Here is a 14,021-nt window from a genome sequence, read left to right as displayed (position 1 = left end):
AATGGCACCTTACACCATGATGCCAGGAGTACCTCCTCTGTGCTTGCCTTAAATATTGAAAAACTGGTACTTCTCCCCAGGCTACCATCATACTGTCTGATGATGGTTATCAAGGGTAGCACAAAACTGTGGTACACTGATGAACAACATAACACCATTCATCAGTAGTCCATGCTTCCTAGTCATGGCACACCTTCAAATGTTACTGTTTTTATTGAGATGTTAACAGGAGACTACACATTGGGTGGTAATTCCTCTGTCTGTCTGTTGCTTGTCCCCAATCAATAGTGTGCAATAACACAGAATGTTGCAGGGAGTCCATTAGTTGGTCTCAGATGGCAGGCACAGATTTGACAGGATTTCAATGTGCTTGTTGCACAATTTGACTATCCTGTATTGTGGTGCTCAGACACAGTCGACCAAAACTTTGACAACATGTATGCCTATCCTTATGCTCCTATAAGTTCCAACATTGGGGGTCACTACTACGGCTGACTGCTCTACAAATATGGATATAGGATGATTCCATCAGCCAGCCAAATGGAGACTCACAATGAAGCCCTATTCAAACTCTTTTCAGGTGCTGATAGCACTGTCTCATACTTGTACGCATGTTCTTCATGTCGTTCACTGTGATCACTCAATATCTGACACTGGTCACATCTCTTATACAATTTACTGTGCCTGATAAAAGCACTAAACATGAACAATGTTAATACACTTTGATGGCCCTTCTGCTTGTGATAGAGAATTGCAACTCTATTAATCATTTACATACCCACCCCTATGGTGTGCATGTATACAAAGTTATATTGACATCTGACATGTCTTTTAAGTTCTTCAGTTTTTGTGTCAAGCAGTGTGCGTGCATGTGTGTGTGTGTGTGTGTGTGTGTGTGTGTGTGTGTGTGTGTGTGTGTGTGTGTGTGTGTGTGTCATATTTAGGTTTCTTGTTACTGTAATTATCAAATTTTTACTTTATTAGAGGAGTCAGATATGTATCATTTACTTGCCTAGTAGCACTCATCCACACAGAATCTAAAACTGAAATTCATTTTTCCACAGATGTGGCTTTTACTAGCTTTATTTGTGTTATTGATTTTCTATTCATAATAATCCACTGCAGAATTGTTTTTTACATGTTTTGCAGGGTGTTATGGAAGGTCCAGAAGAGTTTGCTGAAGGCTTGAGCTATGGAGCTCAGAGCCTGTTTGGGCACATTATTGGGGGTGCCATGGGCTCAGCTTCTCTTATATCCTCATCCTTAGGTGAAAACCGTTCCAGCCTTAATTTTGGTGAAGACTACAGAAAGGTACTAGGCCTGGATTTCTTATTGCCAAAAAATAATGTGCAAAGTAGAGTTCAAGACACAGTGAAATTTCTGTATTGAATAACAAACATTTTACTGATTCCAGATATAATTTTATTCACTGATATTTTATTTGTGGTATTTGTGATGTTTGCAAGTATAGGCTTCAGTCTTTAATTGTAGGTTTACATTTTGATAAATTTTTAGGGACTCAAGTTTCCCGTTTTATGTTTGTTTATAGTATATGTTGCTAAATTATAATGTTGTGCTATTGCATAACCCAGTAGCATTTATTTTTAATCTGGTTCAGTGAAACACTTTTATCTATATCATCTGTCAAATTTGAAAATTGGTGGAATACAGTTAACAATTGTTATATTGAGCCTTAGTTAAATATAAAATATTTTACATACCATCTAAAATAGTAAAAGTAAAATAACTGTTAACAGTATTCTTCCAATTGGGACACTAGCACTGTGTGACACCTATACTGAAAAATTATATAAGTGTGTTATGTATCTGTACCAAGTTTTATGTGCTGTCCCATGTAATTTCTGTAGTCATTTTTAACAAAATTTGTGCAGTGTTATCCATGAACTTTTTCTGCGCTGTGATCAGAGAAGGGCTTGGGGAATGGAGACAGGGGACTTTTCAATTTTTATGTTGTGCACTATTGCAATAGAGATATGTTATTTATTTACTATTTTTGAAAGTAAACTGATCAACAAATAGATTTACATGTATTCGCTATTACAGTTCATTGTCCATTGCATTCAGTCAATATAGCACTAAAGGAAACAATATCATTATCATACATCAATCTCCTCGTAGTGACAGTTTACACAAAATCCACAGTTACACACAGTTAATTCCAGTATAAACTATTATGGAGGCATGGCTCTAAATGTAGTATTACCTTTTCTTTTGTCATTTATTGTGCACCAGGTAGCTGTACGCAGTTGACTTCCTGGAGGAGATTAATTAGGGTCATCTATGAGACAGGACTTGATGTTTCATTATTTTTTCTTTATTCTTTTCATATTTCACCATGCCATGAAAGGCCAGTTATCACTTTGAAATTGTGTCCTGGAATTTAAGAGAGGCTTTTCTAAATAAACATTTATTTAGTAAGTTAGTAGATGCTAGCATCCATTTGGGCAGTTCTCTTTCATTTCTGTGTCACTGCTTGTTTTTTCTGAGTTGTTACAGAACTATGTGGGCCATTACATGACGTCAAGATGGTAATCACATTAATCAAGTAGGTTTCAGACTGTAAGATTTACAGCAAATAATTCATACCTGGTTATCCATTTACTTGCTATTGCGTATAAAACAGAAGCAGATAACATAACTGAATGCCTTAATGCTGAGTTTCACAAATTCACATCATACCAATGCTCTCATAATAACTGGAAAGTTAACTGATTTTGAATGCCAGTGCTTAGAGATGCTGATTCTTCATAAGGCTACCAACACTTCTGACAATTGCTGCAGTCTCTTAAGTGTTTCAGTTACGCCTCAACCACAACAATTTAGATTTTGATCTTTCATCTTGAAATTTATTCAGGCATTTAGGGGTTAAACATATGCCTCATGTTATTCAAATGTGCAGCTTTTTTTTATGACAGGTCAGATTCTAAGGATGCCAGCATGCAGTGAATGCAGAGCTTTATTAGCATGAACCATACATTTGTTCTAAAATCCTTTAGGTTTCTTTTTTTTTGGGGGGGGGGGAAGGGGGGGGGAGGTAGTGATATATAATTTTATTCCCTTATACACTCCTGGAAATGGAAAAAAGAACACATTGACACCGGTGTGTCAGACCCACCATACTTGCTCCGGACACTGCGAGAGGGCTGTACAAGCAATGATCACACGCACGGCACAGCGGACACACCAGGAACCGCGGTGTTGGCCGTCGAATGGCGCTAGCTGCGCAGCATTTGTGCACCGCCGCCGTCAGTGTCAGCCAGTTTGCCGTGGCATACGGAGCTCCATCGCAGTCTTTAACACTGGTAGCATGCCGCGACAGTGTGGACGTGAACCGTATGTGCAGTTGACGGACTTTGAGCGAGGGCGTATAGTGGGCATGCGGGAGGCCGGGTGGACGTACCGCCGAATTGCTCAACACGTGGGGCGTGAGGTCTCCACAGTACATCGATGTTGTCGCCAGTGGTCGGCGGAAGGTGCACGTGCCCGTCGACCTGGGACCGGACCGCAGCGACGCACGGATGCACGCCAAGACCGTAGGATCCTACGCAGTGCCGTAGGGGACCGCACCGCCACTTCCCAGCAAATTAGGGACACTGTTGCTCCTGGGGTATTGGCGAGGACCATTCGCAACCGTCTCCATGAAGCTGGGCTACGGTCCCGCACACCGCTAGGCCATCTTCCGCTCACGCCCCAACATCATGCAGCCCGCCTCCAGTGGTGTTGCGACAGGCGTGAATGGAGGGACGAATGGAGACGTGTCGTCTTCAGCGATGAGAGTCGCTTCTGCCTTGGTGCCAATGATGGTCGTATGCGTGTTTGGCGCCGTGCAGGTGAGCGCCACAATCAGGACTGCATACGACCGAGGCACACAGGGCCAACACCCGGCATCATGGTGTGGGGAGCGATCTCCTACACTGGCCGTACACCACTGGTGATCGTCGAGGGGACACTGAATAGTGCACGGTACATCCAAACCATCATCGAACCCATCATTCTTCCATTCCTAGACCGGCAAGGGAACTTGCTGTTCCAACAGGACAATGCACGTCCGCATGTATCCCGTGCCACCCAACGTGCTCTAGAAGGTGTAAGTCAACTACCCTGGCCAGCAAGATCTCCGGATCTGTCCCCCATTGAGCATGTTTGGGACTGGATGAAGCGTCGTCTCACGCGGTCTGCACGTCCAGCACGAACGCTGGTCCAACAGAGGCGCCAGGTGGAAATGGCATGGCAAGCCGTTCCACAGGACTACATCCAGCATCTCTACGATCGTCTCCATGGGAGAATAGCAGCCTGCATTGCTGCGAAAGGTGGATATACACTGTACTAGTGCCGACATTGTGCATGCTCTGTTGCCTGTGTCTATGTGCCTGTGGTTCTGTCAGTGTGATCATGTGATGTATCTGACCCCAGGAATGTGTCAATAAAGTTTCCCCGTCCTGGGACAATGAATTCACGGTGTTCTTATTTCAATTTCCAGGAGTGTATTTAAGACTTTTGCTGTGTTGTTGAATCAAGTGGGGAACCAACCTTTTTTGTCTGTGTCATGGTGATACCAGTCTCAATTCACATTAAGTTTAATGCTTCTTTTGTGTTATATGTAGAAATTGTAGTATATATTGACTTTAGAGGTGTAATATCCTCAGATTCTAAAATGGTTGCTTTACACATTTCTTTTACCTATTTCAACAGTGGTGTTATAACTACTTTCATTTTAGTTTAAACAATCTCACTGATTCTAGCACACTGATATCAGAGTACTGATATCTACTGCATTTCTTGTTGAACTAACAATTTTATTTATCGTGTCAAAAAAAAAAAAAAAAAAAAAAAAAAAAAAGAAAAAAAAAAACAATATTAGATACATTACTACATACATACATACATACATACATACATTATGGTTTATAAATTAAACTAGTCAATAATAAAATAAATGATTAGACACAGATTGTGTTGTCTAACATAAGGTGACTTTAATATATACAGTGGATGCCCAAAAATTTGCAACATCCAATGCACTTTGTGTAGCATTTACGAGGTCCTCCATGGTGCACACAGTTGGAGGTAATGTGCATTGTAGTAGATGTGTTGATGTCTGCACAACAGCTCTGCAGTCACACTGGAGAGAGTCCACCTGGAAGCCCCACCTCTCCAGATTACTCTTGGATCTTGTGACAGAAGAACGCAGACGGTTGAGTGATTTCCATGTGGACCATTTCTCTGTGTGGCCTGGGGGAAGAACTTCTTGCGGGATCAGCCACTCCTCCAGATGCTGGCACCTGACCTGCCATCTCTTCTCCCGGTGTTGATGTGTAGTGTCAGTGAGTGGTTCTGTACTGTGAAGGAAGCTCTTTCTAGACACAAGTCTTTGCTGTGCCGGTTGGTGGCGATGTAGTGGGTGGGCTTCGGATGTTAATGCCTTCTTCATTTCACTCCATGCTGTTGTATCTCTTCGGATGTCCAGGGGGGGGGGGGGGGGGGGCTATGCCGGATAAGCAGTACAGTTTTTCCACAGGTGTGGCTCTTAGACAACCCGTAGTGACATGACATGTCTCATTCAGAGCAACATCAACTTTCTTTGTATGTGTAGATCTGCACCGTACTGGGCAAGCGTACTCAGCTGCAGAGTAGCAGAGGGCTAATGCGGATGTGCGCACTGTGTCTGGCTGTGCTCCCCATGTTGTTCCAGTCAGCTTCCTAACCACATTGTTCCTGGCAGCCACGTTTTGCTTTGTTTTTAAGCAGTGTTCCTTATATGTAAGAGCACAGTCCAGAGTGACTCCGAGGTATTTTGGAGTCTTGCAGTGTTGTAAAGAGGTTCCTTCCCAATCTATCTGCAAGGTTCTACTAGCCTGTCTGCTTCGGAGATGGAAAGCACAGGTCTGGGTCTTAGAAGGATTTGGTTTCAATTGATTGTCCCTGTAATAGGCAGTTAATTTTTTCAGAGCATCAGTTAGCTTCCGCTCCACCCTCTCAAAGCTGTGATCTTGTGCTGTGATTGCTCGGTCATCTGCATATATAATGCTTTGTGTTCCTTCTGGTAATGGCTGGTCTTTAGTGTATATATTGAAGAGGGTGGGTGCCAGTACACTGCCCTGTGGCAACCCATTTTTCTGCTGCCTCCATCTGCTTCTTTGTCCTTGATATTCCACAAAATATCTTCGGTTCTGCAGGAGATTTCTAATTAGACAGGTTAGTTTGTAGTCCTTGGTGAGGTTGTATAGCTTCAGCAACAAGAGTCTGTGGTTGACAGTGTCGTAGGTGGCTGAAAGATCTATAAACACTGCTCCTGTTATCTGCCACCTTTGGCAGCTGTCCTCTGTATGCTGTGTCAAATTCAACACCTGTGCTGTGCAGCTCTTCCCTTGTCTGAATACTGCCTGTTGAGGGATCAGTAATGGTTCTATCATATCTGTAATTCTTTGGAGGATCAACCTTTCCAATACCTTATACAGGTGGCATAGGAGGGAGATTGGCCTATAGCTTTTGGAGTCATCCCGGTCTTTCCCTGGTTTATGTATAGCTATAATTTTTGCTTTCCACCAAGATTTTGGTATCTTGCCGCTCTTGACACAATTATTCATTAGCTCGAGTAGCCAGCGCTTTTTGCACTTATATAGAGCTGAGTCGAGCTCATTCAAACTGAATGGTTGAAACAGAATGTTTCCCTCTTGTTCGGGCTCCCTTTCCAGGGTTTGTCTCCCGATTTTACTGGTATGGTCAGGTTTACCATTTTTCAAAAGCTGGTGTGTGATCTGGTCTGACTTCACATTTGTATGCATATTAGGTTGGGAGGGATCATTGTTAAGGTGTCGTAACAATCTCCAGGCCTTTTGACTACTTCTACTCATCTCACATTCTGTCACCAGTTTAATCCACTGTTCTCTCTTTGCCTCAGAGATTGAGGAGAGAGTATTTTGCACAGCCAGATAAGTTTCCTCGCTATAAGGGTTTTCTTCATATAGTCGATAGTATCCGTCCAGCAGAGCAGCTGTTTCAGGTGTCACACCCTGCAGATACATTGTCCTACACCCTCTTGGAATTGGTGCCCGGGAGCAATGTTTGACAGTTTGAACAAAGCTGTCATACTCTTCAGGGATAGGTCACACAGACTTAATCTCCTTGTCCAGCATCTTAGCAAATTTTTTCCAATCAGCTTTCTTGAAATTGTATCTCTGTTTGAAATTCACCTCCTGTGGACTTATTGCTGGAAGAACTTGACACAGTAGTGGCCTGTGTTGCGTCTTTGGTATGGGCGAGCACACTGATTTGGAGCAAAGCTGTGTGATGTCTTCACTCACAAAGAGGAGGTCAGGGTTAAATGCACGTTGCCACCTGTCACTGTTGAAGGAAGGGGGTAGCTTGCTGTCATGTATAAGAGACAACTGGCAGGATTCAGCCCAGGAGAGGACTGCCTCCCCATTTTCGTCATCTTCAGAGTATCCCCACAAATGACTATGGCTGTTAAAGTCACCGATTACTACAGACATCTTGCTGTTATGGAAGTTCCTGGGTGGTGTGAAGGAAAATGCAGCCGAAGGGGGCTTATACACAGAGGTAACCACGCAGTTACTCAGCTCCACTGAGATGACTTCGATGTTATTTTCTGCGGTGCAGTGAGCACTGATTATCTGAAGCCCTGGTCTTACAAATATAGCACTTCCATACTGAGAGTGCGGTGTTTCTGCAGCTAGTTTCATCCCCAGTATTTTTGGTCGTCTCTGTCGCTCATCTCTATGCGTCTCTTGTATACACAGGACATTGCATTTTTTGTCACGGCAGAGGTTGGATAACAGATGTTCTTTGGCTGATGATATGCCTTCAATATTTATAGATGTGATAGTTAAAGTTGGCTCTGATAAGGACCATTTATTTACTCGCATGTTTGTTTGCTTCTGGTGTGAGAGAATCAGCCGTCTAGGTATACCTAGATGCCCAGGGGACGCCCGGATTTGTAAGGCTTAGGTGTCAGGACACACCCTTCATGGAGGCTTCTCTCATGTCCCCCAAACTAACAATAAAACACGCTTTACTCAGTTTAGTTCTGGTTATGTCAGTCATGTTTCCATATGAGTGGGTCAGTGATGGAAGCTTCTAGAAGTTTTGTTCCTTTGACAAATTTAGCATGTTTACCACTCTGTGATATAGTGGGAACCAGTGAAGTTTCTGTGTAGTGTAAAAACTTAGGCTTGTCTTCTTTACATTAAGGAGCAGTCTGTTTACATTAAGATATAAGTTTGTTTTGGCTGTGCTTCTATTCAGTGCAGTCTAAAGTGGTTCTTTTGTGTCAGATATCAAATCATGGTGTCATCAGCTGAGAGAGAAACTCTGTTGATGGGTAAGGTTAAGGGAAAATCATTTATATAAAGCAAGAACTACAAGAGGCCTGAGATTGAGCCTTGTGGAACCCCATGTCTTATGGTTTTATGGATGAAATGTACAGTACCAGAAATTTATTAAGGCTTAATTTCATTTGTTTGAGTATATTGTTCATTTTCTTTGAGATAAACACTCCGTCCTGGCCAATTCCTCTTATTTTATATGAATTAACGTTCTGCACCAAGGCATTAATGTTGGCTGCATGTCAGCAAGTCTTAGAGTGAAATCAAGGAATACTTATACTGTATCAGCTGTAGCTTTCTTTTCTTGAAACCTAAACTAAACACAGGGTAAAATTTTTCTTTTCTTTGGGAATGAGCTAAGTCTGGTGACTGTAGTATATTCAAATATTTGGATGAATACTGAGAATATTGAAATTGGTATGTAGTTGCTAGTATCCTCCTTAATTTCCTCTTTGTGTACTGGTAAAACTTCTGCAGTTACGAGTTTATTTGGAAATGTGACATTCAGGAATAAGAAGTTTATTGTATGGGATAGGGGCCTATAGTAATTTTGCTGCCCCAAGGAAAAGGAAGCATTGGATTGTGTTTTGTATTGCAAATGACTTCTTCATTCTTTTGGTCTGAATTATTTTTTCTGTCTCTGGTTGTGATGTTGGTTGTAAGAACAGTGTATCACTGCGCATATATGAGTCAATTTCAGGAAGATGGTTATTCTTGAGGTGATCTATGAGACTTCCAACAGTTTTAGTGAAGTGTGAGTTGAATTCATCTGCTTTACTTTTTATTGGAAACTAATTTCCAATTGAAGTTTAGGTTAATTTCATTTGACAGCTGTTGTTACTACAGCTGGTTGTGTTTATGGATTTTTACATCCATTTACTTTTGTCTCATGATGATATCAGTAGGTTATTGTTTTTCAGCATTTTGGATGCACTAACTAAATTTCTAAAGACCTTGTTATAAGCAGTGAAGTATTTCTTAAAATCTTTTGGGTGAGGAAAAAATCTCTCTTTCTTTTATCTGATGTGATGATATCTGTGGTGATCTGCTTGAGGGTTTTCTGTTGGTACATACACTTTTTTGGTTTTAAAGGGAAGTTGTAGTTGAGGCAATGGCAGAAAGTGGTACACAGTCTGCCAATTTTCTCTTCACATATGGGTAAGAATACTAAGCACACTGCCTTCGGAGTAGTTTCTGCTTTGTGTTACAATCTTATTTTAGTTGAGGCTTGCTCATTGGCAAACTTACTTGTGTATTTTTGTAGGAAAGTTCTGGTAGAATGGAAATACTTTAGGTGTATAGGAGACCAATCACTGAAAGGTAAAAGCCTTTCGTCATCAACAGGTACATACAAAAAAGAAAGAAAACTTGCTATATTTTGGAGTAATCGTTTTTCAGGCTGGAAGAAAAAACACACACACACACACACACACATGCATTCACTGCAGACACAGGCCTGTGCCCATACATGTCCAGCCGGCACCAAATAGGGAAATAGTCATGTGTGTGTGGTGTGTGTGTGTGTGTGTGTGTGTGTGTGTGTGTGTGTGTGTGTGTGTGAGAGAGAGAGAGAGAGAGAGAGAGAGAGAGAGAGAGAGAGAGTGTTTGTGTCTGTGTGGTTTCTATGTGTATTTGTATTCCAGCTTGAAAAGCGATTACTATCAAACCTTGCAAGTTCTTTTTTTCCCCCACCAACAAATAAACACTTCTGCCTCTTCATGAGTGGTCTCCTTTAGATCTAAAGTATTTATCTGTGTAATCAGTGCATTGTGACTAGAGAATTCTGAGATTACAGAATGTGCTCTGCATTCTATGTTACTCAGTACCTGAGTTGTTGGCCTGGTTGGAGATTTAATGTTTAAATCACAATCATAGCAATTCACAACATTTGTATAGATTAAATGGTCCCTGTCTCCTGATAAGAAATTTATCATGAAGTCACCATAGATTAAGATCTTACAAGATTTTGTTTTTGTTAGTTTCTATATTACTAAGGTCAAATTCTTGTAGAAGACCCTCAAGTTGCCTGATGTTGATATAAAATTAATATTAAAAAAACACTGGTATCTGAGGGTTCTACATGCGGCAATTCTGTGTCTTTGTCACTGTTATGACAGTCACATATATTCAGTGTTAGAACATTAATACTGTCTTTTATAAATATGCAGCTGTTTCCACCCTTAAATTTTTTTCATGAAAATTGATGTATCAGACTAAACAATGGTAACACATTCTATTTCAGGAGACGTCATGCAGTGGTCAATAATACACAATATTTGTACATCTAACAGTTCACTATTGCTATTAATTATGACATATATTTCACTCTCTAGTTTATTCAGTTTGAGTTCGCCTCAGTGTGAGGTCGACTGAAAAATCTCAAATACTTGACCGCAGATGCCACACACAGTTTCTCAATGTGTAGTCCTGTCCTATTTTACATGAAAAACTAGGAGTGTGCATTTTTATGTAGGCATAATTTTACCTTTTTATTAAGTGACATGACTTTAATTATTGATGGATAATTACTTTGAGATATGTTAAAACTTAGATTAGTCACAGTTTTTTTTTTAACAAAGGAAGACCTGTGTAGCTTGTGTACTGGTGATAGTGAAGAAGTATCAATGAGCTAAGGAATGTTCCCTATAGTTCTTACATGTTTAAGCATCATCTTCTCAGCTTGCTGTGATATTTTTATAAAGCTGTACAAGTTGTAAACAACTTATTTCCTCCTGGTACATCCATAAAAATTATTTTCTGTACTAAACAACTATTTGTAAGTTATTACCTTAGGATTAAAGGAGATCACTCACTGAAAAGCATTCAGTTGTCAATAGGCACACACAAAGGGAAAACTTGATAGCTTTTGGAGTTATCCTTTGATGAGCTAAAGTACACACACACACACACACACACACACACACACACACACCTATGCTCTACATGGTGCCAACTAGACTGACTGTGGTAATGCTATTTTGCAGCAGATGGGCTGGATATGGTGAGGGTAATGCTGGGTTGAGTGCTTAAAAGGAGAGGGAAGTTTGAGGCAGGGAGAGGGACTGCAGATGGGTGGCTAGTTGCTCAGAGGGATGCCAGTTTGCTGGCTAGGAGTGAGGGGTGGCATGTATGGTTGTAGCAGCCAGTGGGAACTGGCACACACTGAAGGTGACATGGGGATATGAGCTGGGAGGGGATGATAGGACAGAGGAAGGGGAAACTGTTGGGTTGAGTGTATGGGGCTGTGGATTAACTGAGATTGAGGCCAGGACAATTCTTGAGCAGAGGATGTGTAATAAGGATAAATCCCATCTGCATAGTTCTGAGAAGCTTGTGGTGGATGGGAGGATGCAGATACCTCGGGTTGTGAAGCAGCCATTGAAACTGAGCATGTTGTGTTCAACTGCATGTTGTGCCACCAGGTGGTCAATTTTGTTCTTGACAATAGTTTAGTTGTGACAATTCATCATGGGGAACAGCTGGTTGGAACTCATACCAACATAACAAGCTGTGCAGTGTTTGCAGAAGGATACAACATGACTGCCTCCTCAGGTGGCCCTGCCTCTGATGATATAGGATAATCCTATAACAGGACAGGAGGAGGAGGTGCTGGGTGGGTAGATTGGGCAGGTCTTGTGCCTTGGTCTACCACAAGGATATGATGCCTGTGGGAAAGGGTTGGGTGGGTGCTGGAACATCACTTTAGGAGAAGAGGGAAGGATCTTCCATAGGATGACCCTTATTTCATGGCAGAATGAGAGATAATCAATAGCCATTGCAAAGGATATGGCTCATTTGTTCCAGTCCGGGGTGATATTGGGTGACAAAATTGGTGTTCCTTTGTAGCTGATTCTTGGGGATAGTGGGAAGATTGGGGGTGTGTAAAGATATGGCAGTGGAAATCTGTTTGTGGGCTAGGTTTTGGGGGGTATCATTGTCTGTGAAGGCCTTTGTGAGACCTTCAGCATACTGGGTATGGGAGTTCCTGTCATTACAAATACATTTTCCACAGGTTTCTAGGCTCTGTGGGAGGGATCTTTTAGTGTGGAAGGAATGGCAGCTGTCGAAATGCTGGTACTGTTGGTGATTAGTGGTTTTAATGTGGATAAAGGTGTGGGTGGAGCCGTCAGTGAGGTGGAAGTCAACATCTGGAAAGGTGGTGCATTGTGTAGAGGAGGACCAGATGAAGCAGATGGGAGAAAAGGTGTTGAGGTTGTGAAAGAATGTGGGTAATGTTTCTTGGCCCTGAGTCCAGGTTATGAAGGTATCACCAGTGAACCTGAACCAGAGTAGGGATTCAGACTTTTGGCAGGTTAGGAAAGTTTCCTCTAGATGGCCCATAAATGGGTTGACATAGGAGGGTGTTTTGTGGATGCCCTTGCCTGTGCTGTAGTTTTGTTTGTAAACTTTCCATTCAAAGGAAAAGTAGTTGTGGGTCAGGATATAGTTGGTAAGATGTATAAGGAATGAGGTTGTGGGTTTGGAGTCTGAAGGTCATTGGGACAGGTAGTGTTTGATACCAGTAAGGTCACTGGCATGAGGAATGTTGATGTATATAGTAGATGCATAAACAGTGATTAATAGGGATCTGGATGGTGAAGGTTTGAGGTGGTGGAAAGTCAGTGAAGGAAATGGTTAGTGCCTTTGATGTTGGATGTTAGGTTTTGGGAAATTGTTTGGATGTGTTGGTCAACAAGAGCAGAAATTCTTTCAATAGGAACACAATAGTCAGCTATAATGGGGCATCCAAGATTGTTGGGATTGTGGATTTTGGGAAGCATGTGGAAGTGTTTGTTTTGGGTGTTGTTGGGGTGAAGATGGAGATGGAGTCAGCTGAGAGATTCTGGGAAGTTTATATAGATTTCAGTAAGGATTGGAGGTTATGTTGGATTTCTGGAATGGAATCACTCTGGCAGAGCTTGTAGGTGGAGTTGGACAGGCATTTGCCAGAGGACTTCAATCAGATAGTCACTGTGGCCTATCACAACAGTGGGGGAGCCCTTTTCTGCAAGGAGGATGATTAGGTCTGGATTCATTTTCAGGTTTTGTATGGCTGTATTTCCTTCTGACAAAAGCTTAGTGTTCTTATGAAGGGACCTGCAGAAGGATGGTGTGGCCAAGTTGGAGGTAAGTAATTTGTGAAAGGTAACTACAGAGTAGCTACGTGGGAGGGAGGGTCACAGTTGCATGGTGTTATCAACTGGGAGATGCAAGATTCAGTGTTGGGATCAGGTGGGCTTTGGTTGGAGGAATTGTTGGGGAAGAAGTGTTTCCACTTTAGGGGTCGGTAGAAGGAGAGTTCATCTTGGCACGTCCAGTATGGTTAAATTTGCAGGTGGGGCTGAGGAATTAGGACTCTGGATAGGACTCAGAATTCTGTGGGACTGAGTATTTTGTGGAGAGGTTAATAACAGGGTTTTTGGTTTGCTTAGGTTCTGGGTTTTGTAGGGTGTTGGAAGGGAGCTTTGTAGGATGTGGTAAATTGAAGAGGTCTGCTAGGAAGTGTCTGGGTGCTATGTGGGGTTGACAAGGAGGTTCACTGTGAGAAGAATGGGTGTTGATGCGTAATAGTGCCCCAGTGTAGGAGCAGGATGTCAGCATGTTAGATAATAGTGCCCCAAGGCAGGAGTAGGATGTCAGCAGGTTGGACAATTT

General features: G+C 42.0%; 1 protein-coding gene across 1 annotated transcript in view; it reads left to right on the top strand.

The window, feature by feature from the left end:
- Window positions 1-14,021, top strand: part of LOC124722880 (vacuolar protein sorting-associated protein 13A-like) — a 752,258-nt gene that overhangs the window by 633,711 nt on the left and 104,526 nt on the right. Inside the window, exon 58 of the mRNA XM_047248017.1 lies at window positions 1,150-1,311. Within this exon, the coding sequence (XP_047103973.1) occupies window positions 1,150-1,311 (162 nt within the window). The remainder of the gene's footprint in view (window positions 1-1,149; window positions 1,312-14,021) is intronic.

This window comes from Schistocerca piceifrons, chromosome X (assembly GCF_021461385.2).
Source record: "Schistocerca piceifrons isolate TAMUIC-IGC-003096 chromosome X, iqSchPice1.1, whole genome shotgun sequence".
Lineage (NCBI taxonomy): Eukaryota > Metazoa > Arthropoda > Insecta > Orthoptera > Acrididae > Schistocerca > Schistocerca piceifrons.
The sequence above is the reverse complement of the archived record's forward strand: the minus strand, read 5'-3'. Positions and strand labels throughout refer to the sequence as shown.